The sequence below is a fragment of the Eubalaena glacialis genome, chromosome 14 (assembly GCF_028564815.1).
Source record: "Eubalaena glacialis isolate mEubGla1 chromosome 14, mEubGla1.1.hap2.+ XY, whole genome shotgun sequence".
NCBI classification, from domain to species: domain Eukaryota; kingdom Metazoa; phylum Chordata; class Mammalia; order Artiodactyla; family Balaenidae; genus Eubalaena; species Eubalaena glacialis.
The window spans coordinates 18,484,257-18,511,495 of NC_083729.1; the positions used below are offsets into that span (position 1 = coordinate 18,484,257).

General features: G+C 52.6%; 1 protein-coding gene across 6 annotated transcripts in view; it reads left to right on the forward strand.

The window, feature by feature from the left end:
* The window catches only part of KLHL29 (kelch like family member 29), a 312,456-nt gene that overhangs the window by 158,506 nt on the left and 126,711 nt on the right, over positions 1-27,239 (forward strand). For 5 of the 6 annotated variants that reach the window (XM_061210440.1, XM_061210438.1, XM_061210441.1 and 2 more), the window contains one exon: positions 10,181-10,510. In XM_061210440.1, coding sequence (XP_061066423.1) covers positions 10,226-10,510 — 285 coding nt within the window. In that variant the 5' untranslated portion in view covers positions 10,181-10,225. Of the gene's footprint in view, positions 1-10,177; positions 10,511-27,239 lie in introns of all 6 variants that reach the window. The other variant, XM_061210439.1, reaches the window with a different exon arrangement.

The window sequence follows — 27,239 nt, forward strand, 5'->3', positions numbered from 1 at the left end:
GAAGTGGGAGGCTTGTTCTTTTAATATTGTTCCTCTAACACAGGCACTGGATACCACCTTTCCGAGGCAGGGAGATTGCTTTTTGCGTTAGAAATTGGGCCCAGAAAAGGAATTGGTGGCATTTTTCTGGAAACCTATCATCAGAAAAGCATTTTGAAACATTTGTCTTTTTAGGTCATGTATTAAGCCCTGTAATTATGGTATGTGGATCTTCTCCAAAATACCTCTGCCCCCCGGGGCCGTCCGAGGACCACAGTGCAGTGGCGAGCACCGTAGGAGCATCAGAGTGCCGGGGTCCTAGGGCCGACTCTGGTCCTGCTAATGGGCGGATCTTAGGCTGGTGTGTCTCAGGCTCTACCTGCATTCAGGTCCTCCCGGGGGATCTTGTGAAAACCGCAGATTTCAGCTCGGTGGTGCTGAGGCTGGGCCTGGGATTCTGCAGTCTAACAAGCCCCCAGGTGGAGCCAATCCTGCAGATCCACAGACTGCACTTGGGCAGGGGGTGCTTAGGCCACTATCCAGGCCCTCATCTTCATCCTCTCCTCTTCATCGCCCCCACTTATGAAAGCCAGTGTCAATACATCCCTGCCTACACCATTGGGATGTTGTGAGAAGGAAATGATGTGGTGCTTTTGAAGACCCTTGTGAAGGGTAAGCACTGTGGCCCTACAAGGTCATGCTGTTGTTGCCGTGACCACCACTGGACCTTTAATGCAGGGGCTCCCTCCCTGCCCTCCCCTGAGCCAGTCCATTCACTGGTCTGGGGTCTGCTTAGTTGTGTCTCCCCCAAAGCTTTGGATGAGCCAGGATGTAGGAAATACACGCAGATTTAGCTGGTGGTAGAGAAAGCACGTTCCCTGTCTTCCTTTAAAAGTAAAGATGACACCCTCAAGCCCTCTGTTACAGAGATTGATGCCCCCTGGGGAAGGGAAGCGGAGGTCAGGTGTCACTGCCCTGGTTTCTCATCTGAGCTATCGCATCCCTGACTCCCTTCTCCCCCCAGCCTGGAGGGCCTGGTAGAAGCTGCTTGGTTGGGTCCAGGCCCTGGAGCTGCAGCAGGTCTTGGTGGAACCTGCCAGCAGCTAAGCAGCGGTGGCTGGGATGAGCCACCCCAGCCTGGCACCTGGACTGGGAAGCCTTCACACTTACCCTGCTGAGTGAGTGACCAGTGATGGCTGGGCGGGGGGTGGGGGCGGGTGGTATTCACAGGAGGACAGTAGTCCCTCCTGGATGCCCAAAGCAGGTGGAAGAGAAAGGCCCTTTCAGAGCCGGGGTGAAATATGACAGCAGTGGCTGTGTTCAGTTCACTGGGGCCTTGGTATTTAAGGAAAGGAGCTAACAATAAAACCACACCTAGGTCACCCCTCTGGCTGAGAACAGGAAGAGGCTGGTGTCAGCCTGTGAATGTTCCAGAGCTTCCTTGGCTTCTGAGCTGGTCCAAAGGATTTGAAACAGGGCCCTGGGTCCAGTCTGGCACCTACACGTGGCCCCCACTACCCGAACATTTTATATCCACTTGGAGGTGCTGAACACCTGCTCGCCGCTGAGGAATACCTGCCCCCAGGAGCAGGAACTGGACTGGATAAGACGGATGAGGAAATCTGTAAGGAGGCCGCACTTTCAGGGCCAGGCCTGAGAGGGTGGCCTCCTTGCTTTTTTCACCCTGGGCGCCTCTCTTGCCTCAGCGTGTGTTCCGAGCTGGAAAGGGCTTGCCACTTTGATCTGGGAGCATTTCCTGTGTCCCGTCCCTGGGTGCCCAGCCTGTGCCCGGTCAGCTCCATGGAGAAAACAGAGGGGGGTCCTGTCTTTAGGGAGCACACCCTTGAGGAGCGGCACTCACTTGGGCGGTGGAACGTGCCAGCCCATCGCTGGGTCGTTGCCCTGCCTCTGGAGCTCAGAGGAGAAAGGGCTGGTCAGGGGACGCCTCCTGCAGGAGGGGCTGGAGCAGGCCCACCCCCGAGCCTCAGCCAGAATCAAGTCGTCTAAGTCAGTGGGGTCTCGGTGGGGACGGGGCTCGGTGGGAGCCGAGGCAGCCCCAGGAAGCCGGGAGGCATTTCCGAGGGGTGCCCCCAGCTCCTGCTGACATCTGTGCCAAGTCAGGGCCAAGCCGGCTTCTCCAGAAGCACCTGTAGAATTCCTTTGTATTGTATTTGCCAAGATGGTGTTCCGGCTGCTGGTGATTATTTTGCTCCAGAAGAAAGGCTAAAAGATGCAGAGAGGGAAACGAAAATAAGAAAGACGGGCACCGACTGTTCCAGCCGACTGGGCAGTGTAACTCCCCCAGATGAGGCAATCACACGTTTTCCTATGGGGCCAGACAGGCCGTGGCTCATCGCTCAGCCCCCTGTCCGGAGGCAGTGCGGGCTCCCCACTGGCCTGTGGATTAATCACGCCTTCAGGTCCTTACAGCCAGCGCCCACTCCTCCGCATGCCTTAATGATAGGAAGGAGGGAAGGGTCGTTAGTCACCTGTGATCCCGGGTACAGCGTGTGCACACGGGGCATGACAATAGTGGGGGGCACGTCAATAGTGGGGGGCACGGAGCGCGTCCTGCAGCGAGTTCAGGGCTGCACAGCACTCTGGTCCTCGAGCATGGGGCCTCAGGAGTGTCGTGGGCTCCTGGACAGTGGCCCCTGGGCCCCAGCCCCACATGGACAATACAAAGGAAAGGACTGTGACAGTCACAGTACTTAATTATGTATTCATGCATTATTCATGTTGAGGCAAGTCTGTGGGGCAGGATGCTGACCTGGTATCCAGCAAGTGTACATGAGACTGAATTACAGAGATACAGCCCGGCCAGCAAGACTGAGCCTGGTGTCCGCTGGTTGCCTCCTCCAGGCCATCCTCAGGCCCTGGACTTGGGCCCATCATGGCACCCCTGAGCTTCAGGCAGAAGCCCATCCATCAAGGCAGGCTGTAGGGTTTGCAGTAGGAGATCCCCTAGGTCACAGATCTTCAGCTGAGGATGACCTTCCTTCCACCCCACTGTGTTGTCTCCCAGTGGCCCCGGGTGACGGAGCACCCTGCAAGGTCCTGGCCGCCCCCCAGCACAAGAGGTCTCGGGGAGTCTGTGAGACACAGACCCACACAGCTTCGTAGTTCACAGCCTCCTTTGTCCTTATCCCAGAAACTTGCCAGGTTGCTGTTGGCCTTGGAGTTGCAGGCCTGTCCTTTTCTGCCCTGTAACTCAGATCTGCTCATTACCCAGTGGTAGGGCTTTTCCCCGTGTGCAGAGGGCTCACAGGATTTGCAGTTTGGTCCTCACAGAGGCCCTGGGGGCGGGTAGGGCTGTCCATCCCCGCTTTCCAGATGAATAACCTGCAGCATCCCCGAGTTCCTGGGGCTAGTAAGGGGTGGTGCTGGGGGTCAAACTTAACCCTCTTGACTCTCTACACGGCTCTCTTTCCACTGCCCAGGGGCCCCGGGTTGAGTCCTGGAGTGGTCACCGAGGGCTGAGCTGGCAGAGCAGAGGGGCCAGGCCCAGCACTTGGACTCAGGCAGATAGTTAGGTATGGCTTCTCTGAACAGAACAAGGAGTGTGGGCCCCTTCGCAGGGAGGCCTTGAAACCCAACAGCTCAATGGCCAGCTTGTGCCCAGGGCCAGAGAGGTGCCCAACACCAGGGCCCTGCCCAGCTCTCAGGGTCGGACAGGAGCATTGAGCATGGAAGGGTTCAGCTCTATGCATGTTTTCCAGAGTCTGAACTGGACCTTAAACCAGGCACCGACTGGGGTGGAGCCCATATTTCCCAGCGGGGGAGGACGCATAGGGTAGGCTCCATAGCACCAGACTATTTCTTATACAACTCCGAAGTAGAGACATTAACTTTTCTATCATTATAGAGGTAACCTAACCACAGCATAGAAAATGTAAAAATAAAATAAACAACACCTAAAACTTTGGATCAAATTCCAGACAGGTGGAATGACTCCTTTTCAGCAGCTGCAGCAAAACTAAGACAAGGGAAGATGGGTGCAGAGTGGAGGCCCAGGCCATGCTTTCTATCTGGGCATCAGGAGCACAGAGAAGGAGAGATAAGGGTTCCAGGGACAGGCAGTGGGCGGAGGTTTGGGGTAGGAGCTGGAAGTCAGGGGCTGGGGCAATTTTGTCATTTGGTTTTCATCCCAGTTAGCAACCCGGCCGACTCCTCCAAGGGAATCGAAAGAGCCTGGGGACCGGGTGGTCCCTCCTGTGTCCCTGCACACCTGGTGCTCTAGTGGTGCTGGCCACATTGAGGAATTGTCCCCAGTGCCCAGTAGGCAGGGAAGCGGACTTCCAACTTCCATTCACTCCGGATGGAAGGGAAGCCCAAGGGTGAAGCTTGTGTGTGGAGGTCCCAGGCCAAGGCCCCTCCCAGGGGAGCACACAGCCTTTCTGGTGAGCAGGTGAGCCCTCACAGGAGCTGGCACCTCATCCCGCAGGACCGGAGGCAGCAAGAACAGACCCTCCACTCTCTCCTGGAGAGGAGCCCTGGACAAAGAAGGCCTTCCTCACGGGGCACGGAGATGCTACCGGGCACACCAGGGTGGCCTCTGTAACGCTTCCAGGGGATCATCTCAGCTTTGAGGTAGTTGGGCTTGACGGTGGTGATTCTCCCTGGAGCTGGTCAGTGTGGCCCTGCTGCATTTCTGGGGTGCTGGGGGGACTCTGTCCTTAGGCTCAGGGTGTGCCCGTGTGTGTTGAGGCTCTGAACGGGGAGACGGGGGCAGGGCGGGGGTGGGGGAAGGGTGGTGCAGGAACAATGGTTGTGCATTCACAGCAGCACTTTGGCCCATCAGGAGCATCCCAGAGTGACGTGCTCACCTCATTCTTCACGTTTGCTGTGATTCTGTAGGCAGGGCCTCTGCTCCCCTCACTCTCCCTGGGGGGAGGAGAGGTGTGTACAGAGAGAAGGGACTGGGAACCAGGGGCTGGGACCGGCTTCCCGAGCGGTGCACTGGGCCCAGGCTCAGCCTCTCTGGATCTGGGTCTGGCTCTGAAAAGTGGAAACCCAGGTGTCTGCACAGGGGGCCACCAAGTGATATGGTGGAGGTGCGTGCATTTTAGGAACTGGGAGGCACGTGGCTTCAGGCAAGGAAAAATGGGGTTGCCCCCGCCCCAGGGGTATCCCCTCCTCTCTGTCAGCCCAGCATCCCTGGGACGGTGCAGAGGACAGCACTCTTGGTGGAGAAACAGTTTTGCCACTCAGGATCCCAGAGGCCAGAGCCAAGTCTCACACGCAAAACTGCCACCTCTGGGCGACTTTTCAGATTTAACCCAGGACCTGCCCCAAAACATCTCTACCCTGGACCTCGGCCTGACCTGCCTCCACCCACAAATATAGGATTTTCTAGACCCTAGAGCTCTTTCTTCACACATGTGCATGGAATTGAAAAGGTGCTGACCACACACTAACCCCACCCAGGTGCGAGCCCTGGTTCCTGGTAAACAGCCCCACACGCTCGGGAATGTCTGCGGCCAGACTCCCTCCTCTCTCGGTGCCGGGCCCCAAGCCAGGCTCTGCCAGTTCATAGGCTGCCTACCAGGTGTGCGCCGTGACAAGGAAGCGTTTCTACATGTTTTGTCTGTGATTGCTTGACCAGTCTCGTCTGAGATGCCTCGTGCGCTGGGGGCCTCCTCCCGCCCCAGTGAGCACTTCCTGATGCCTCTCCCACCACCGCCCGGGATGCACGTGTGGGCACAGGGGCCACAGCCCAGCAGGAAGTACTGACATGGCCACCTCTGGTGCTGGCACTCTGCCGTCTCACCAGGGTACACCAGGCAGCACTCTCCTTTAGATCAGTTTGAAAGGGGAAATTAAACTGAGGAATGAAGTTGAACCCAAACCTGCCATGCGAACAGTTGACCTTTTTTTTGGATACACTTAATGAGGCTGAGACCAGATTGTGTGGCCTCCAGCTGCCTGAGTTTCCATCTCCTCTCCGGCGTTTTCAGGAGACTTGAAGGGATGAGCAGCGGGGTGGGGACCTCCGCAGGTGCAGCTGCTGGGCCAGCTTTCCTGCCACACACCGGGGCTGTGAGAAAGAGGGAACCACAGCGTGGTCTAGCAGGCGGCCCAGCCCAAGGCAGCAAGCTGAGAGGTATGATCGGCATCAGTGGTGTCCTTGGAGCCAAGGAGGCCCCTTTGACCTGATCCCAAGCACACTCTGCCACCTCTGGGCACGTCTCAGGGGCACAGGGGCGCTGGCCACCTGAATGCCAGCCCTTCTCATCTCCATCCTCACCAGCTGGAAGGAGATGGTTCCTTGACAATATGTGAGGTTGTGTTGTTTTGTAGGAATGTTGGGGCTGATTTCGTGTATCAACCAGGCTAGACTAGACTTTTAGGTAACAAACTGCCAATCTCAGTGCCTTAACACAATAAAGATTTATGTCCCAATCGTGCCAAGTCCAGCGCTGTGGGAACAGCCCTCTCCCGTCAGATCGCTGCACCAGCTGGGAGATGTGGCCTCTGAGGTTGCCACGGCAAGGAGAGAGAACCACAGGATCATACAGGATGTTTTTAAAGGGCCCCTCCCCACTTATTCTGTGTGCCTGAATTCAGGTGCATGATCCCAACCTAACTACAAGGGAGGCTAGATGGGTCTTCTGGCTGAGCAGAAAGAGGACACAGTGTTTTGAACTTGGAAGCATCATCTCCACCCCACTTAGGACCCAACCTAGGGAAGCAGTGGCCGGGGGGGGGGACTGGTAACCAGAGCCCTGCCTAAGCAGGTGAATCTCAGGAGACCAAAGTCTAAGCTCTGGGGTCCAGCTGACCCTGGACACATAGATTCTCCTTTCAGAGCTGTCCTTAGAGACTCCAGTTCTGATTTCCTAGAAAGGTAGGACATTTCCTAACTCCAGTGCCTACACGGAATTTCCAGCTGGAACACTCAAGGTGTTTGTGTCTGAGGTTCTCCCTTTACACAAATGTGTTTGTCCCTTCCTGAAACATTGAGCAATTAAGAAGGAATAAACATGTGTTTGTTCATTCAGCAAACATTTCATGAACACCCTTCTATGCCAGACATTGCTAGGTGCTAGGATTACAGAGAAAATAAGCCTGGAGTTTACTCTGAAGGTAGTAAACGTACAACAGCCATCCATGAATGCTGGGATGATGGTGGGTACAGATGTTCAGGGGGACAGAGGAGCGCCTCTCACCTGACCTGGGGTGAGGGTGAGGGTCAATGCAACCTCTGAGAAGAGTCAGTGCCTGAGTTGGGTCATAACTGACACACAGGACTTAGCCAGGGGGAGGGGGAAGCCAGTTCTGACAGAGGAGCAGGAGGGGCTTGTCCCCGAGGTGAGAGAGGGCGCGATGCCCTCAGAAAGTGTACGGCGTTTGGAATGGCCGGGCATCGCCTCTGGGGTGGGAAGAGTGAACCGTGATGCTAGAAAAGTGAGCCAGCCCAGATGCTCAAGTGTCCTCTGGGCCACCATGAGGAGTCTGGATCGTATTCTGAAGGATAGGGTTTAAAGCAGGAGAGGAGAGGATGGTGACCAGACCTGTGCTTTAAAAAGCCATAGGGCAAGGGTAAGCTGGGACAAAGTGAGAGAGTGGCATGGACCTATATACACTACCAAACGTAAAATAGCTAGCTAGTGGGAAGCAGCCGCATAGCACAGGGAGATCAGCTCGGTGCTTTGTGACCACCTAGAGGGGTGGGATAGGGAGGGTGGGAGGGAGGGAGACGAAAGAGGGAAGAGATATGGGGACATATGTATATGTATAACTAATTCACTTTGTTATAAAGCAGAAACTAACACACCATTGTAAAGCAATTTTACTCCAATAAAGATGTTAACAACAAAAAAAAAAGCCATAAGGGTAGTTGGTGGAGGATGGACAAAGGAGGGTGAAGCTGGGGGCAGAGGACCCATTGAGATAATCCATGTGGGAGACACGATTTGGGATGGATGTGCAGATGGAAGGGGGCAGATCTGAAAAACAACTAGAGCAACAGACGCAAAGACCCCGCTGTGAAATATGGAGATGGACATGGGGACATGCGGCTTTCTCAGAGAGAGGGAATTCCTGAGAATGCATGTTTGGGCAAAGAACAATGAGTTTATTTAGGGACCAAGAGGTTTAGGTACCTTCAGGCAGTAGGATGGTGGGCGTGGTGCAAGGAGAGGGAGGGAGCTGGAAACGTGGCCTTGGGAGTCGTCAGTAAAGAGGTGAGAGCTGAATGAGGTCATCCAGGGAGAGCATGTAGGGTGAGCAAAGGGGAGGAAGTAGGGGCCCTCAAGCAAGAACTGAGAGAGAGGAGCCTGCAATGCAGACTGAGAAGGAGGAGCAGAGGAAGGAGAAAAAGTGAGAGAGCGCGACATCACAGAAACCGCAGAGAGGAGCTTTCCAGAAGGACATCAACCACGCCAAGTGGAGGGGGGGTTCAAGGAAGACACGGCCATCCATGTCCCATTGAATGGAACGAGCAGGTCCTTCTTGACCTCGATGAGAACCACCCCCCAAGGAGTGGCCAGAGGGAGAGCCACACGGGAGCAGGTTGCAGTGTGACCTGGAGGAGGGAAGGTGACCAGAGCCAAGTGTAAACATCTCTCCCAAGAACCTCACTCAGAAAAGTTTGTGAGGGTGATCAAAGGGATATTTATTTTTATTGTTATGATATTAATATTTAATAGATGAAAAAACAATTTTTGTGGCATTGTGTAAGCCGTGAAGCATAGTGATGAAATAAACAGAGAACCCACCATCCAACTTAAGAGGCTACGGTCAGCTCCGCTTCAGGTAGGCCTGCAGGCTGAGCCCAGGCCTCGGGGTCGTGGGTCCAGCAAGAGGGGACAGTGCCGAGGGAAGGGACAGTGGCTGCCAGGGCCCCGCCAGCCACAACCTGGGTTGGGCTGACCCTGGCTCTGGCTCCATGGCACTAGAAGTTGGCAACTAGTTCTGGATGTGCCAAGACCAGACTAGGATCAGGCTTAATAGAAATTTTAAAAATAAACTGGTCAGTTTACTAGCCAACAATTCCAGAGTCCCCAGGCTGAGCTGGACTGATGGGATAGGAAAGTGATCCAGGAGCAGTCCCTGACCTCCAGGAGCTCACACCCCAGACAGGAGGTGGGTGGAGAATGGAAAAGAGTCATAGATGACCACATCCCTTGTGCCTGAGCCGGGGCAGGGCTGGGGATGTGATGTGCAGGCAGACCCCACACTCACCCTCATCGGTGCCCCAGCACTGCCTATGTTCTCCCCTCTGCCTCTGCCTCTGCCTCGCTGAGGCCTCTCCGACTGAGACAGCCTCTCCTGTATCTTTACATCCTTCCTGACTGAGGGTGGCTGGCAGGGAGCCAGGCAAGTCACTGTCGTGCTGAGCAAAATATGATCCCCGATGATGCAGGAGGCCCTCGGAGTATCTGGTGTGTCTAGGTCTCCATGACAACACTGAGGGCCTTATGTTTGGATATTCGAGAAAGTTGTGTGGGAGATGGTCTGGGTGACAGAGGCCAGGGAGCAGGGGGGGCTCTGGTGTCAGCAACGGATTTGTAGGTTATGAAAGAAAACTCTCAAGTCCCGGAGGCTTAACACCTTCTCAGACTTGAGTCGTATACTGAGCCATGGTCCGGAGGCTGGAGATCCCGGCCACTTTCTCATCTTCTAGTTTTCTCACCTCGAGGGAATCACTTACTCTTAATGAGCTCCCTGGTCCATAAAGTGGGGATGACCCTGCCACCTCACAGGCCACTCCAAGGATCAAGAGCTATGTCAAGGGCCTTGTTCACCACAAAGTGAGTCTACAGACGTGGCTGCTCTCACCCCATCATAGGGTTGAGGAAAACGCAGCCTGGGGGGTCCATGGGATCTTGTTTTCACAGTGGGGATGGAGGGATAAAATCCCAAGTCATAATTAGAAGGCGCACATCTGCATCGTCCAGGGCAACGTGATGCTCCTGACCGGAAAGGATTACTTTAAACTGTGACTGGGTTCAAATCTCGTTGACTATACTTTTGCCACGTGATCCCGGACAAGTCTTTTGTTCCTCGTCTGTGATGGGGCTAATGATCCATGCTTTGTGGGCTTGCTGTGAATATGAAATGAGCTAAGGTTTGAGAGCCCTTTTCTTGCGCATAGAGAAGGCGCTTAATGGATGCTGAAAGCCGTTGCTGCCCTCCTTGGGTCCTGGCAGGGCTGCCGTTGGTCTAAATCGCCCTCCTCTCTACTCTGTGCCAGCAGGTCCGGCCTCTGTTTCCACGTGAGGAGCAGCTGCGGCCCACCGAGATGTCCCGGCACCACAGCCGCTTCGAAAGAGATTACCGGGTGGGCTGGGACCGCCGCGAGTGGAGTGCCAACGGGACGCATGGGACCACCAGCATCTGCAGTGCCACCACCGGGGCGGGTGGCGGCACAGCCAGCAGCCTCAGCGCCCGGCCCGGCCTCCTGCCGCTACCCGGGGTGCCCTCCCGGCTGCCCACACCCGCCACGGCCCCCGCGCCCTGCACCACCGGCAGCAGCGAGGCCATCCCCAGCCTCGTGGCCAGCTCTGCCTCCGCCGTCACCACCAAGGTAAGACCTCCCTGGCGTCCGCTGTGAGCAGGAGCCGGGCAGAGGGGCCTGCTTCCCCCCCAGCCCTGGGCCAGCTCCGCAGCCCGTTCCCTGGACGCTGCCTTGTCCAGAGTGCGGGCAGCCCTGGAGCTGTGCCGGGCACCTATTTAAGTTAAAGTGCACGTGGTTTTATTTGCCATAAAGCCTCTCTCTGTGACTAACATGGGAAGACGAGCAGGTGGCTGAGGCCATGCGTTGTCCTCTGCCGTGCTGATGAAGGGTATTTAACCAGTGAAATGACCATGAAACTCCAGGCTGGCAGTACAGGTTTCCTAACTAGGTGCCTGTAAACCAGACAAGCCCCCTGGGGCACCGCTTACTTGGGTTTGGAAGAAGATACTGAGCAGCAGTCAGTCCTAAATGGTCATAAATCTGCTACTTATTAAGCAGTATTAGTACTGAGAACACTCACATCACTGTCTCCTCCAAGCCTCAGACAACCCCACGACATCAGTACTTTTGTCACCCGCCTTGCAGTTGAGTATATGGAGGCACACCGAGTCTGCGGGAGCAGGTCCACGGTGGGCCCTCCTCGGGGACCCAGGCCTCAGGGGTGTTAGTTCCAGGTCATTCCCCCTCTTCTGGAGGCGGCTACAGCCCGGGGAATGACAGCAGAAAGCAGTCTGTTTTACCAACTGCGATATCAAAATGAAAATGTCGCCAAGGCTCCTGCTTAGCTTCCGGACAAGCTGGACCCCCTCACGCTGCTCAGAGCCCCTGAAGGGACAGGGGGACCCAGGCCGGTGGCAGGAAGCCCTTTCATTGCCATCCTGTCTCCTGGGCCGGCAGGGGCTCTGCAGGCCACTTTGCCTCTGCCAGCCATTCAGAGCCGCCTCCTAGGGGCGATCTCAGCATCTCAGGGCCAGCGTGCGTGCGCACACGTGTGTGTGTGTGTGTGTGTTTGTCTAGTCTTTTCTTTTCTGCTTTCATAAAAGTTGCGGGAGAAGTTAAAGGTCAGGGAGCCCCGGCCCCAGCCATTGTGAGGCGGCCGTGGTGTTGGAAAGTCGCGCTCCAGGTGTGCCGCCCCTTTGTCTCAGTGATTTTCAAAACTCCCTTTCAGCCCCGCTTCCCGTTAATAACTGCGAGTGCTGCCGGCCGAGGCCCGAGACAATGGAGCTATTGGAGGCCAGCTCGGAGTGCACTGATGTCTTGTGCAGTGCCTTATTGATTTTATTTTCCTGTTATGGAAACACCGCCCCACTGAGGTGGGGAGGGAAGGAATGTTGGACGGGGGAGAGGAGATGGAGGGTGATTTGGGCATGATACCCCCCAGACCAGCCAAACACACTCCTTCCCAGGCGCCAGCCCCCAGCACTGCTCCGAGGCGTTGACCTCTGCCCAGTGGACCCAGCCGGCTGCCCCGCCGGCCACATCTGGCAGCCACTCAGCTAGGCCAGCTGTTGGCCATCTGGAGGATGGCAGCTTCTGGAGCTGACTGCTGGGGGCTCCAGGTGGAGAGAGAGGAGCTGGACCTGGGAGCCCACTTGATGGTTTCTGCCCTCTCAAGGATGGAGGCCTTTTTAGGGACGGCGTCAGGCTGTGCCTCAGGGGTTTGGGCCCCGCCAAGCAAGGGAAGTGGCGAGGCCTCTCCGCGAGGGCCCGCCCTGCCCACGCAGCTCCGGCTTTGCTCCCAAGCAGCTCAATATTCATCATTTCTAACTGGCTAGGCTCCAAACCACAGCACATGGGAGGAAAGGAACCCAGCGTCAGACAGAAAACAACAGCTGGGCAAGGACTGAGCTGAGCGGCTGGGAGGGGACAGGGGCTGAAAGTTCATGCCTGTGAGGACAGCCCGCTCCTCAGCACACCTGCCCCAATAGCCACCTCCAGCCCAGTTTCACACCTGCAGGGGCTTGTCCCGTCAAGCAGAGGTGACTGATGGTGCCCTGGATTCTTCGGGGTGCTCAGGAGAACTGGGTGTGTGGAGGCAGGAAGGACAGCAGGCAGCAGTGTCTTCCATCCAGGGCACTGTGGTTGAACTTGGGCCGTGGTGCCTTTCTGCCCTTCTGGCCTAGCTGCCGACCCCCCAGACACCTGTCCCCAGCCTATTTGTCTAACCCTACACGAGGACCACATCAAGCGACAGGCAGGCCAAACGGAGGTATCTGCGGTTTCCCTGGTCAACAAGTTGCGTCTTTTGAGCAGCCAAGGGCAGGCTCTCGCCCTCGGGGAGCTCACGGGCCAGAATATAATAACTCTGTGGCCTGGACAAATGACTTGAGAATGTCTCTCCCATTGAGGTTGTGGACAGAGGCAGCTTCATGCAGTGGATAAAGACAGACTTTGGAGCCAGACAGCCTAGATTTGAATTCCATTCTATCTCGTGCTTGCTGAGTGACCCTGGATGACTTACCGAACCTCTCTGGACCTCACTTCTGTAACACGGGAGTAGGTGGTAGTACCTGCCGTCAGAGCTGTTGTGAGGATTGTGTGAGTTAAAACTCGTGTAAAGTGCTCAGAACAGAGCCAAGCCCGGCACACAGTAAGTCCTATAGAGGCGCTATCGTCATCACCATTGTCACAGTCACCCAGAGGAGGCCTATGGGACAAGGCCATGCCCCTGTAAGGAAAGGTGATCATTGCTGGCCTCACCAAGAGGAAAAGGTAAGTCTTCAGATAAGAAACAGGAGCTAGGCCCCAAGCAGGCGGGGAGAGGAATTGGGTTTGTGAGTGGTTAGGCCTCAAGCTGACCTTGTGACATGACCAAGGTGACACGGCAGCAAGATGGGCTGGAGGGAAGAGGGCATCGAGCGGGCCTCAAACTGAAACTGAGTCAGCACCACCTGGTGATAGATGACGGAGGGGAGGTGTGTTAAAGCCTTTGTCAGCCGTGGGCCCTTTCCTCCAAGAAAGCCCAGTATCTACACAGGGCCAAGGCCCCCCTCTGGTGGAAGACTGGGAGAGACAGCGAGCTGCATGGAAGCCAGGAGCAGGACTGTGTGTTCCTCTTCCTTTTGTGTGTTCCTGCTGCCCCGCGTGTAGTAAAGGCTGCTTGAATGTACTGGCCTGGCTTCCTCATTGAAGAGTCTAGTGCCCCATGTGAGCGCGAGCCACCCCTGAGGACTCAGGGAAAGGTCCGCAACAAGGTAACAAGTGTCAACACTGTCAGGCCTTAGCATCCCCAGTGGGCTGGGCGTGGAGCAGGCTGAGCGTCACATGCTCTGGGGGCTGCGGGCATCTCCAGGGCGGGGTGCTGGCTATGCTCCCAGCAGCTAGTTAGGGAAGCGATGACAAGTCTTTCTGTCACTGCTGCCTTCAGGCCTGAGTTGATCTTTTGGCTTCTTCCTTTTTCCGGGGCCTGAGGCTTTCTTGCATGTTTTAGATGAAAGGCCAAAAGGCCAGTTGGACGAGCACAGACTCCTGGGCCACTGAGTCATGAGGAGGGCCTGGCCAGATGAACCCACACACATACACACACACATACACACACACATACACACACACCCCACACACACACTCTCTCATTGCTCAGACCAATAAACTGCTTCCCTGGGGCCTAGATCAGCTCTTGATCCTCTAGGACACAAATTCCCAGAGCCAGGAGGAGTAGAATAGCCATGCCACCCAGCCCCTCTATTTTGTAGATCGGAAGAGTGAGACTTAGGACTTCCCTGATGGCTCAGTGGTTAAGAATCTGCCTGCCAATGCAGGGGACACGGGTTCGAGCCCTGGTCCGGGAAGATCCCACATGCCGCGGAGCAACTAAGCCCGTGCGCCACAACTACTGAGCCTGCTCTCTAGAGCCCGGGAGCCACAACTACTGAGCCCGTGTGCCACAACTACTGAGCCCGCGCGCCTAGAGCCTGTGCTCCTCAACAATAGAAGCCACCGCAATGAGAAGCCCACGCACCGCAACGAAGAGTAGCCCCCACTCGCCACAACTAGAGAAAGCCCGCGCGCAGCAACGAAGACCCAACGCAGCCAAAAATAAAATTAATTAATTATTTTTTAAAAAAGAAAGAAACCAGAACCTAATGTTTAAAAAAAGAAAAAAAAAGAAAGAAGGGTGAGACCTGGAGAAAGAAAGACTTGCAGAGGTCACCCAGGGAGTGAGAAAAAGAACCGGCCTGGACTGGCTCCTTTCCCCACCCCAGGCTGCCTGGCACAGTGCATTCACCATGGTAACCAATACTGCAGCATTGTTATAGTAACTTTTCCCATCCTCTCATCCACCTAGCTGGCAGCAAACACTGAATTTTGGCAAGAAAATGGGTATATATATATATATATATATATATATATACACATCTTGTGTTATACACCGAAAAATTTAGGCCAAAGATTATGTCGATTCAACATGGCACAGCTGGTGAGAGCTTCAAGCCCTTGAGTCAAACAGAACTGGGTTTGAATCTTACCTCTGCCGTGTAGGAGCTGAGTAAGTCTCTAAGCCTCAGTTTCTTTGTCTATAAGATGGGAATGATAATAGTATGTTTCTCATGGAAATGTTGTGAGAATTGGTTAAATTAATATGTGTAGAAAAGCATAGAACAGTACCTCACTTGTTAAACACTCAATAAAAGTTAATTTTAAAAAGGTAGATCAGAGACTGGGTCCGACCAAATATCCATACATTTGGGGGAGACCAGTCCACCTGTTGGTTGGAGCCAGAGGCTAAAGGGAAGCTCACTGGATGTTCCCGCCCCCACCCCCGACCCCGGCTCTCTGGGCTCCAGGCGGTCGTGGCTCCAGGGGGAGGGTGCTGCTGAGAAGCAGAAATGAGACTCGGCAGCCACGCCTGTTTATGGGATGGAAAGGAAGCACCGCTGCCCTGCAGTTGCTGCTGCATGAAATTTAAATTATTCTCAGCAAACCTGCTTGACAGATGAAACAGAAAAGGGACGGCTTCATAAAATGCAATTTTGTTCGTGAAAGAATGGACTTTGCAGAATCCTCGCTGATGTCTGTGAAATGTATTGGGGGCTTTTTCTCCTTGTGGTCAGGAGCACTCATTCCCTGATGGGAGCTGAAACATTCCCATCGTTCCCCGAAGCTAAGCCCTTGAAAATAAATCTGGGCCGGGAAGAGAGAAACTTAGCCCGTGTCACAGGCCCGGGGAAAACCGAAAGGGGCCATGGAATCTGCAGGCTCCATCCTCAGAGCACCAAACACCCAGATTTTTGACATTTATGGGCATTTGGGGCTTTCAAGGGGAATGTCTGTCATCATAGCAGCGACCCTGGAGACAACATCTTCCTCGTGCATCCTAAATTCTTTGGAGAATTGTTCCTCTTGGGGGAGATGATCTGGGGTTTCTATGGGGAATCATGTGAATGACCACAAGGCCCCATGCAGCGGGGTCCCCCCCTCTCCTGTGATTCTGGGGGGTCCAAGAATGGATAAAGGCGGCTTTTGCACAAAGTGAGAAGCAGACCTCTTGTATTCACATTGAAAACCAAAGGCTACTGAGTGGACTCAGTTGGGAAAATCACTCAAGCCCCTTTTGTAGCGCATTTCCAGACTGTGCGTGCTTCTCTCTAGAAGGCTCTTTCTTGCCCCATGAATGAGAATTTGTGATCTCCCTTGTGATACATTATCAGGCACTGATAGTGCATCATAAGACAACTTGTGCATGTTCGTACCCAGCTAATGGGTTTGACCTGCAGTTTAAGTGGCAGCCACACTTTGGGTTGTATCTTCATTGACTTTAAACACCCATCCATTGGTCACAAAGTGTATGCAAAATTGAAAAATGTCATGATTGACCAAGCATCCATGTCAAAGCCTACAGTTTGGGGAGGGTAAACCTGAGTGGCTTGATTTCTTAGATTTCTGATTAAGGGGGCAAAAAGAGGGGAGAAGGTTATATAAATTCTCATGTTTGTAAGGGATGAGCCATAGTCTGGATGAAAGGTAGCTGTGAATTCCAAAGGAAGGTTGTGAAAAGATGTGCTTGACTGGAGCCAGTAGGGTGTATAAGTTAGCTTTTGCTGCATAACAAGCACCCCAAAATTTAGTGGCTTAAAACCATCCCAGTTCTGTGGGCTGGTTGCCAGTTCTGGGCTGGGTGGGCTCGGCTGATCCCTGCTGGGCTCTCTCCTTTGTCTGTGGTCAGCTGCACGGTGGCTAGTGGCTGGTGGATGATCTAGGATGGCCTCACTCACACATCTGTGCTTAGTGGACTGTCAGCCAAGGTGTCTCTGTTCTTTGCGTGGCCTGTCATCCTCCACACAGCTGTCGCAGGCGTGTTCGCATGAGGGTCTCAGGCCTCCGGGAGCAACAAAAGGGCAAGGCTTGGTGCACAAGTGCCTTTCTAGCCTCTGCTTGAGGCACATTTGCTAAAATCCTATTGGCCAAAGCAGTCACATGCCCAAGCCAGATTCAAGGAGTGGGCAAAAAAAAAAACCCTGCCTCTGGCTAGAAGGTGCTACACCACATTGCGAAGGGGCAAGCATGCAAGGATGGGAAGCACTTGTGGTCATTTTTGCCATATGCCCCCCAGTGTTGCCAGCACACTTGTTTAAACACAGTTATTCACCCTCTAGCTTCCGGCCAAGGCTCGCATGCCTCAAACAGAAGGAATAGGATCAATCTGATCAATCAGTCAATCAATCTGCATGGCCTGGTAGACAGAATCAACAGGGGACAGTTGTGACTTATACACACCTGGGTGACACACATGCCATCCACACCAAGAGCTGCCTAGGGAGGTCTGAAAGGAGACACCTGGCGAGGATTGTGTTGCCAGGGAGAAGGCAGTGCAGCTGGCCCCCAGGGAACCTTGTAGGATACTAGCCAGGACTTGGACCTCAGTCCTAAAGGCTCCAACGCTTGATCCCGTCACTGCCCCAGAGTTGGTGGGAGTGGGCCACTGCTGTTCCCGGGACATTCACAAGGACAGATGCTAACCTACTGATTCAGAATCAAAAATCCACCCTGAGGAGACCACTTTCGTGGACTTTGCGCAGTGACTCTCTCCCTGTGAGAATCCACACGAGAAAAGAAATTTAGAGCGGAAAACTTTCTGATGAGCCTAAAATCAAGAAAGGGAGCCAGTTATAGGATGCAAATATTCAGTAGCTGCAGATCAGACAGAGTCCTGGCTCTTTCTCCTTAAGAGGACAAATCCCGTGCCATTCCCCAAAAAGCCCTTGGAAAGGCCTCTTCTTAAATTAAATTAGGTTTTCTGCAAACAGCATCATTCAAGATGAACATAAATCTACTTCTTATTCAGTTTTAATGGTTTTCCCTGTTTCAGTTAATTACTCATGTTGCAATTAAACAATTTTTTTTTCATTGCAGAAAGACAGTATTTCAGCTACATTATGGGTTAAAAAGGCTTTGGAGAACTAGCCTGGGAATCTCATCACCATTTATAACATTGTTTTTTTATAGGGAAAGTACGTTCCAAAATCTAAACAGCCAAATTACAAATGAACTTTCAGAACCCAACCCATTTTTAACTGGAAACTGTCTGTAATACTAAAAATAACTCAGGGAAACAAACATAAAAAGGAGAGTTGAATGCCCCTCAGTATCATTTGTTCACCATCAACATCTACAGATTTAGTTTCGTTTCAGCAAGAATTTCCTCCAAACCCAGACAAACCCTATCTCTGTTTTATTCACTGTCATGACACAGGCGGCCACACTGGCTTGAGTCCTCCCAAAGCATCATGCCACCGAGAAGAGTCATGGTGGAGTCCCTGCAGAGCTACACTGTTGGAAAGTAGCAGATTATCAATGTTTCAACACCGCATTCGCTGCCCTAAAATGAAGGCTTAGGAGAACTCTCTGTGCAGCTCTGCTGCCGTGTCCACTGGTCCAGACGTATTCATTTGCATTGGGAATCTGCATCTTTAGAACCCGTAGGCAGGAAACCTCATTTTCCTCTGGCAAATAAATAGCCGTGAGAACTCAGCAGAGCATCAGTATGCATTCAGAGACGTCTTCCACACGCCTTTCCTTTTCATCAGGGTAGGGGTCCTGCCTTGCCAGTCTCCCCTCTCCTGATGCTTCATGGAGAAGACGGGTGAATACTTTGGACCCTCTGGCACCATGACAGGAGTCCTGGGAGCTGGGAAAGAAGCAAGGTGCCCACTCCGATCACAGAAGGCCAGTATTCAGCACGTCCCTCTCTTGACTTAAACTGCCGGCTGATGCCTGCCATGGTCCCTTAAGAAAAACACTCTTCTGTCACCACATGAGCCTTTTCTTGCCAGACCTGCTCTGGAGGCCCAGGCAGCTCAATCAAGCTTGCTGTCCTCTCTTGCTCCCGGAAGGCCACAAGAGTTTCCCCACGGCCCCTCCCTGGGCTGCCAGCAAGTGTAGTGCTTCTTGCCCTGCTCAACTTGGCGCCAGACTGGCATTGAATATGATCCAGACTCTTGACCTACTCCTTAAAGAATTCCTTCACCAGGTGAGAAGTGGCCCTAAAGCCATCAGGCTAGGGGATAGGAGGTAGGAATAGGGAGGTAGAATGGCCAAGCCTGCAAGTGAGTCAGGTGGCCCTCACTGGGGGCGTGCAGAAGCTGGAGAGCCACTCCAGGCTTGACAAAGCAACCTTCGCGGTCTGTCCTGGGGGTTGCTGGCTGTCTTCCCAGCCTCAGTTCTGTTCAGGTGTCCATCACCTCCCACGCTTAGGGGAAGCGAGCTCTAGTCCCCACTGGGATTATGATGATTCAAAACCAGGTGTGGAGATGTAGAGAATGGACTTGAGGACACAGGGAGGGGGAAGGGGAAGCTGGGACGAAGTGAGAGAGTGGCATGGACATATATACACTACCAAATGTAAAATAGGTAGCTAGTGGGAAGCAGCCGCATAGCACAGGGAGATCAGCTCGGTGCTTTGTGACCACCTAGAGGGGTGGGATAGGGAGGGTGGGAGGGAGACGCAAGAGGGAGGAGATATGGGGATATATGTATACATATAGCTGATTCACTTTGTTATAAAGCAGAAACTAACACACCATTGTAAAGCAATTATACTCCAATAAAGATGTTAAAAAAAACAAAAACAAAAACAGGCATGGTAATCCCCTTCCCCTTCCCCTTCCCCTTCCCCTTCCCCATCATTGGTTTAGGAAGGGTCCCCAGTTCTGGCCAGTGGAACATGAGGATAATCCTATCTGGGGGCTTTGGGAAAGGTTTTCTTGCTTCTAAGGAAGAGTCACAAGGAAGAAGAAATCCTTCTTCCTCTGGACACTGTCGTTTCTGGACGTGATGCCTTGAACTGCTATAATCATCATGCTACAAGCCTCAGGATGAAGCCAACACACAAGGAATAGAAAAAACAAGAGAATTCCAGAAATATGGAACTAGAGCCCTAATGCTGCATCCTTGCCTTCCTCTGGGCTTCTGTTACCTGAGATAATGCATTTACTGGTTGTATAAAAAAAATGATTTTTAAAACTGCCTCCACTGCACAGACAGCTCCCAAGCTGGATGCCTTCTTCCATCTCCCAGACCTCACCCGGCACACTGACTTGCTAAAAATGGCTGCAGCAGCCTTTGTGAGTACCCTCTACCTATTATTCGTTTATTTCAGCTCACTGCTGTGTACAAGGATTCTGCTCTCCATTGCTTCCCTGAATGCCAACCCCAGGGCGTAGTTTATGACCCTCACACTTCACGGGACCATGTTTCTGTCCAAGGGAAATCCACCAACACACTGGAGTGCCTGAGCCATAGGTCATTTGACAGCTTCACCCCCATCACCCACTTCAGCCACAATCCCCAAACATGAGAGGTGCTTCCATACCCCAGGGCCTCTGCACTTGCCACTTCCTCTTACCAGAATTTTCATTCCCTCTCTTGCCTGCCCAGAAATACTCCTGCTCATCCTACAACCGACACCCTAAATGTTAACACCTCTGTGGTGAAAAAAAATGCTATTATTTCTTTTTCTCCCATGACACATTTCTTTATGTCCCTGTAAATAACTATAATATATGGTACTTATCCATTTATTAATATGTCGCCTTCTAGGCTGTGAACTCCATAGGAATAAGGCACATGTGATACCAAGCATATAAAATGTTCTCAATAAGTGTTTGAGGACAGAATGAATGAATTTATGCATATGAATATTTACTCATTTATTTAGCACCTACTGTTGGGGTAGGGAGGATGAATGCCTTTGACGTCATCTTTACCTATCATCTTTACCTACACCTATCTACGTGGTCGATGAGTCTTCAAAAAAGAGTAATTTCTGTGGGTGCCTGTGGTGAGGATGAAGATGGGGACTGCACGTGAGCCAGACTGAAGCCCTCATGGGCTCACTCTTGGGACCTGTGTGCAGCTAACAAAGCCACACTGGCAGCACAGATTTTCCACATCAAGGCCTTTGCCCTAGGTCCTGCGCCTCTTCCCATCTCTCCCAAAGCATCTGGAGTCATGGGATCACAACATTATCTCTCAAGTATTAGTACCTCCTTGGGATTTTTCTCCCATTTGCCTGTAATTCTCTGCAGCCTTCGCATTTGTTTATTTCATTTAAGGCACTTGTGTAGTCATTACTTTGTTCCAGGCACTACTCAACGTTAACTTTTTAAATCCTCATCACAGCCCTCTGAGGTCGTTATGACAACCACCACTTAGAACGAGAAAGACCAGGTGACTTACCCATAATCACTCAGCAGGGCTGGGACTCACCCCTGGGCAGTCCAGCTCCAGAGTCCAGGCATCTAGCTCGGACAAGCCCCACCCAGACAGTCCTCGGTGAAATCTGTTGAACGAGCAACTGGCTGAACATCTTCCCATTAACATCTTCCCCTGGTGTTAGCGGCATCTTCTAAAGCGATAGCACGGGCTCCCCACTGAAGCAGCTGAGCTCATCGGTGGTTTGAAACAACTGCAGATGTCAGGCCCAAAGCAAGTGTAGGATTCCGTCGTCCAGCCCCACACCTCCCAGATGTGATGGCCCGACCTTCTTCCCTTAACAGCCAGGCCATGTGGGAGGTGTAGACACTGCTCAGATGCAGGATCTTGGGGACCACTGAGCCACAAGGCCACAACTTCTCTCTCTCAGGGTTTCTTGTTTTGGTCCACAACACAGTGCATGGCTGGTGTCCACGTTTGTGGCTACGTTCAGACTGCTTTGGCTTGTTCCACCCCAGAAGGCCAGTCTAGATCATCACAACTGCCCGCAGGTATTGCTGGATGGGCTTGGAGCAATACCCAAACTCAAGGGGGCGCTCTGTCTTGTGGGTGCCTCAGGCGTTCCCCTGGATTTAAACCTAGGCTAAGTAGTGGAGATGGCACAGAATCATGGGCTGACCCTTAATATCAGGCAGGATTGAAGCAGCCATGACTTGTGGCTGCCTTCCCTGTAAGCTCAGCACTGCTTTGGGGAACAGAAAGAAGCAGGAAAAGGTAACTGTTTGTTACCGTCCTCTTTCTGGGAGGCATTTCTCCCGGGAATGGGGGGGGGAAACCCCAGGCCGGGATCAGGAGACGGCATTCAAGGCCGGACACTTAAGCTCTCCAAGACTCAGCTTCCTTACCTGTCAGCTGGACACAACAGGGTCCACTTCACTGGACTGTTGTGAGGTCCACATGAAATAGCAAAGCAAAAGTGCTTTATAAACATAAATGCTCTAATTCACAGAGACAGAAAGTAGATTGGAAGTTACCAGGGGCTGAGTGGAGGATGGAGAGTTATTGTTTAATGGGTACAGATTCTGTTTGGGGTCACGAAAAAGTATTGGATTAGTGGTGACGGTTGCACAGCATTTTGAACGTCATGAATGCCACTGAATTGTATACTTAAAAATGGCGAAAATGGCCAATTTTATATCATAGATATTGGACCACAGTGAAAAAAAGTAAAAATAAATAAATGCCCCACGGTCAAAAGAGAGAGAGGAAATAACTGTGTAAATCCAGGCAGAGCTGACTCATCATGGAACTTCCTTTATTAAGAGAAATGGGAGTGCCAATCATGGTGGCTAGAATGGAGACCAATCAAATGATGGCACTTAAAACAGACCGACATGGGCTTGATTAAAATGTAGGGAAGAACCCCTGAGGAAAGGGCGGGAGGGCAGCCTGGGTGACGGCGGGGCTGGTGTCACAGAGGAGCCCTGTCCTGCCTCACACGGCAGCCTTGCTGCCTTGGGAAGATGCCGGCCCCCCAGCTGCAGCAGGTGACTGCCAAGCACAGCAGAAAGGCCAGGCCCTGGAGAAGGAAGGTCCTGGGGGATGCTGGAGCCGTGGAGGGTGTATCTGTGGTCATTTTCTCCAGCACCCGAAGAGCTGGGGCTGCAGGTGAAGGCTCAGCTGTGCTGCGTTCAGCAGCGGTTATAAATCTCGCTGCCAGAGAGGGTGCTCTCCACGCTAGACACACGGACCTCCCTGGCACAAACGTGCACCTTCCCTCGTACACTCAGAAGCCATCCTAGGAAGCAACTCAAGACTGCTGGCCAGCCAGGGCCCTAGACATGTCCTTGGGGTCGCTAGTGTTTATTGAGCACTCTCTATGGGCCAGCCAGGGTTCTAAGTGTATTCGCCCACGTTAACCCACTGCATCCCACCACGATTGTCCAAGGCGGGCGCCGTGATCATTATATAACTCAGCAAGGTGGGCAGTGTTCAGGCTTACACTGCAAGCGCACTGCCGTCCAGCTTCCTGCCTCCTCATGATGCTGCCATGATGTGGAGACCAGGCCTGCCGTGGGGCGGGAACAGCCCAGTTCCGATGGTGAGTGAGATCCTGGAAAGGGAGCGGAGGAGGGGGGGAGCCTCGAGCGCCCCGGCCGAGCGCTGGGGCCTGGCCCGCCGACTGCTCTGCATGGGCACCTCCACTGCAGCCAGGAGCAGACAGACGCCCCACTGCCATCGCCTCATGCGTCAGGAACATGCCGAGGGTGTGATTTTTTATTCGCCCACAATATTAGGCTGAGGAGAGGATATTGGGCAAAATATATTGTACCCATAATTCATATTAACAGAAATTCGATAGTAGCAACTTGTCATCTGCTGAGATTAGAAGGGAATATTGTGAATATTGTGTTATAAAGGCATTAATGAGGCGTTATGAATTAGGTTCCATTCCACCACATCGTGTTCCTTGTAAATAATTGAGGAAGAAACTGGTGCTCAGAATTTGGGTTTATCCATTTTTGAGATCCCAGCCGTTCCCTCCCCAGGCTGATGGGGCCGCCTTAATCTGACAGCTCACACAGCTATGGGGAAAGTCTGCATGTGGCTGGTCCAAAGGCACCACGAAAGGAGAATTACGCTTCTGAAAAGACTCTTCCTCCCAGCAGAAATCCGTAACTGCCACATCCAACACTAGACACTGGGTTTTTCTAGCAAAATCTTCCAGAGTCTAGATATTCTTTGTCCCTTTCCTCTAGTCCCTGGAACTCTGGCTTGGCAGCCAGGGCCCAGGTGGGCTCTGGTGGCATCACTGAGTCACCAGCAGCCTTCCTACCCCATCTCATGCCCGCCTCTGGCTGTCTTAGTGGCAGAGATCTGAACACCCGTACATCCAGGGTCAGGCAGCCAGTCAAGCATCGGCCACTTCAGCCCTGGTGGAGTAAGCCCTGGCCAGCGACACCCGTGGGCCTCTCGGTCCTGCTCTGCCATCCCGAAAGGTCCATCACCTGCTGGCTGTGCCACCCCTGGTGTCTCCACATGGCCCTGTGAGAGATAAATGGGGCTTCCTGGCTAATGCCAGGTTCGATCATTTGCTATCAAAACCAAGAACTTGGCTTGGAGCAGTGGAGTGGCTACCCCCAAGAAAAATCTGAAAGGAGAGTAGGGGAGGAAGCCCCGAGCACTTGCCCCAAGTGCAGAGCTGGTGGACATTCATCCCGTGTCTCTGGCTTTGTTCAGAAGCCCCTCCACAGCTGACCCTGCCCCATAGAGGGACTCTGGGGGCTGAAGAAATTCTCCTGTGACCACTGCTAAGTTTGTGGGCAGTTCTGAAGCAGCTGGTCACTGGTAGATGAGTGACTCCCCTTTATCACGAGTGGTGTTGTTTCAGGATTTCAACTTTGACGTCTGTTGGATGGAGTGCCTGGGGGCGACTAGAGAGAGAAGGTGGATGTGCAATGAAAGAGGCAGTCAGCGCCAGAAGGTTTTTCACATGGAGCGTGAAATGGTCAGCTGGTTAGCCAACCACATTAATCAATCCTAGTCGGGACACCCGATGTATAAGCACACCAGATATAGAAGTACTTGACACACGTCTGTGCCAGCACAGTGATGGGATGAGGAGCCCAGACTCCAGTTTCAAACTGCCTGAGTTCGAATCCCGACTCTTCTGCTTTTTAGCTGTGTGATTTTTAGCAAGTTACTTACCCTCTCAGAGCCTGGTTTCCCCTTCTATTAAAAGGGATAATAATACAATCTACTTCATTGGGTTGTGGAGGAGATTAGATGAATTAGTAATGCAAGTGTCTGGTGTCTATTACACACCCTGTAGGCATGATCTGTTATTATGACCATGGTCTTCCTTGTGTGGCCTCCCTTCTCTGTTTCTCTTCCTCTAGACTGTGGGTCCTTGAGACAAAAGATCCTGTCTTCTTAGGTTTTGCATTGCTAGCACCTCACACTGTCCTGCTCTGTGCTTAGTAAATACGTGTTGAATTATTAAGTTGAATTGTTCGAAGAAGGTGTAGTCGTGGAAATTCGCTCATTTTACAAAAAAAATAGTTGTGCACTTTTGAAAATCATATTCCACCTTTCCACGGTCATATATTCTCATTTCAGAGAAGTGCCATGACTGCCTCTAGTTCTTCATGCGGCATCTCCATGATTGTAGTCAATAGCTACAAATAAATCAGTGCGTTTTGAAATACACTAGCTCCTCACTGATTCAAGGGGTCCCAAAGCAGTGCATTTTACAAAGCAATTACTGTGCTTCCATGAAATGAAAAATCATCTCCTGCATTTGATGATCTCAAATCCAGAACCCTGTGCCTTGAACGGTCCTGGGCTCCAACCCACTTTCTGTTTGTGGGTGGTTGTGGTGACAGTTGCGTTTTTGTTGTGGTGGTGATTGTTCTTTTGTTTTTTAAACCATTTATGGAGGTCCAGGTACCATGCCAAAAGCTTGACATGTTTTGCCTCCATTCTTACAACAACTCCGTGTGGGCCCGCAATTATCCCCATTTTACACACGAGGAGACGGAGTTTCAAAGCCTGGGCAACTTGCTCGTAAGTGCTAGAAATGGGATTTGAACTCAGACCTTTCTTACTTCAAAGCTCATGCCTCTGGTTCCCAATCCTTTTCCCTGGATGTCTGCCCTTAGATATCTGCCAGGAGCCTTAAATATAAAATGCCCAGAATTAAACCCCACCTCCTCAGCCTCAAACTGGTTGCTACCTCTGGAACTCCTGGCTCAGGGCCAGGTCCACCACCTACGCAGCTGTGTAAGCCACCGGGACTCTCCCCCGCCATCTCCATCCCCATCACCTCTCCATCACCATCTTCATCCCCTCTCCATCCCCATCACCTCTCCTCAGCGTCCCCATCACTGCCCATCAGGTCCACCTTCAGATGTTTCTCAAGTCCACTCATTTCCCTCGGTTTCCACTTCCACTGCCGTAGTCCAGGCCACATCAAATCTCACCTGGGGAAAGAGACAGCCTCCCTGCCCATCTCCCTGCCTCCAGTCTGCCCACTCCCTCTCATCCATTCTCTTCACCCCTGCACATCTGATCTTGTCACACCTCTGCTTTTAAAAGTGCAATTACCAGGAATTCCCTGGCAGTCCAGTGGTTAGGACCCAGTGCTTTCACTGCCCGGGCCGGGCCCTGTTCGGGGAACTAAGATCCCGCGAGCCACGAGGCACAGCATAAATAAATAAATAAGAGTGTAGTTACCCCAAACTGGCCCTGAAGATAAAGTGGCTTAAGGCCCTTGGTGATCCTACCTCCACTCACCTCACCAAGCCTCGTCTCTCACGTCTGCACCTCCACCTGCCTCGTGTCCCACATTTCAACCCAGCATCAGCTACAAGCCCCAACTCTGATGCAGGTGAGCTCGGCCAGGGCATGCATGTGGGCCCGTGGGACCATGTGAGGCAGAACACAAATTGGGAAGAACACAAGCCTTAAACTTAAAGATAGGCAGCCTTGGGCTCATATCATGGGTAAGTTGCTTAACCAATCTATAGCCTCATTTTCCTCATCTGTAAAATGGGGACAACAACAATACTACCTTACAGGAGTTGTGTATGAATTTGGGAAATTCCAGGTAAAAAAAAATCTTGCCCATCACTGGGCAAACAGGAAGTGCTCAGTAAATGCTGGAGGTGGTAGTGACAGTGTGTAAAATATGAGTTTAGTTTTACAGAGAAATTCCTGGGGGCTAATTTTTTTAGAGAAATGGACTCTCATCTGAGAAAATACAAAGTGTGAGCATTTAAACACTGACGTCTTGCTGGTTTCTCCCATGTTCTTCAGAGGGAGCCAGACACCTCTTGCCTCGTGGGGCAGCTTGAGTGAAACTCTGGCCTTTTAGTGTATGTGCTTGGTCCTCTCCTGGCCCCCAGCATCCGGCCTGCCTGCCTTCCCACATGGGGGACATTGCTGGAATTCTCCCTCCTGCAGTCATTCAGCAAATGTGCCCACTTTGTTTACTGAGTTGGTTCTATGGCCCAGCCGTTTGGTATGGACTTTTGTGAAGGCAGCGTCCCTCCCCGTCGGGGGCATCCCGTTTGTGGGGAAGGACATGCCGGTCACAGGCAGTGACAGCCCATCAGCGTCCCCCTGCAGCCACCCCTGCCTAGCTCAG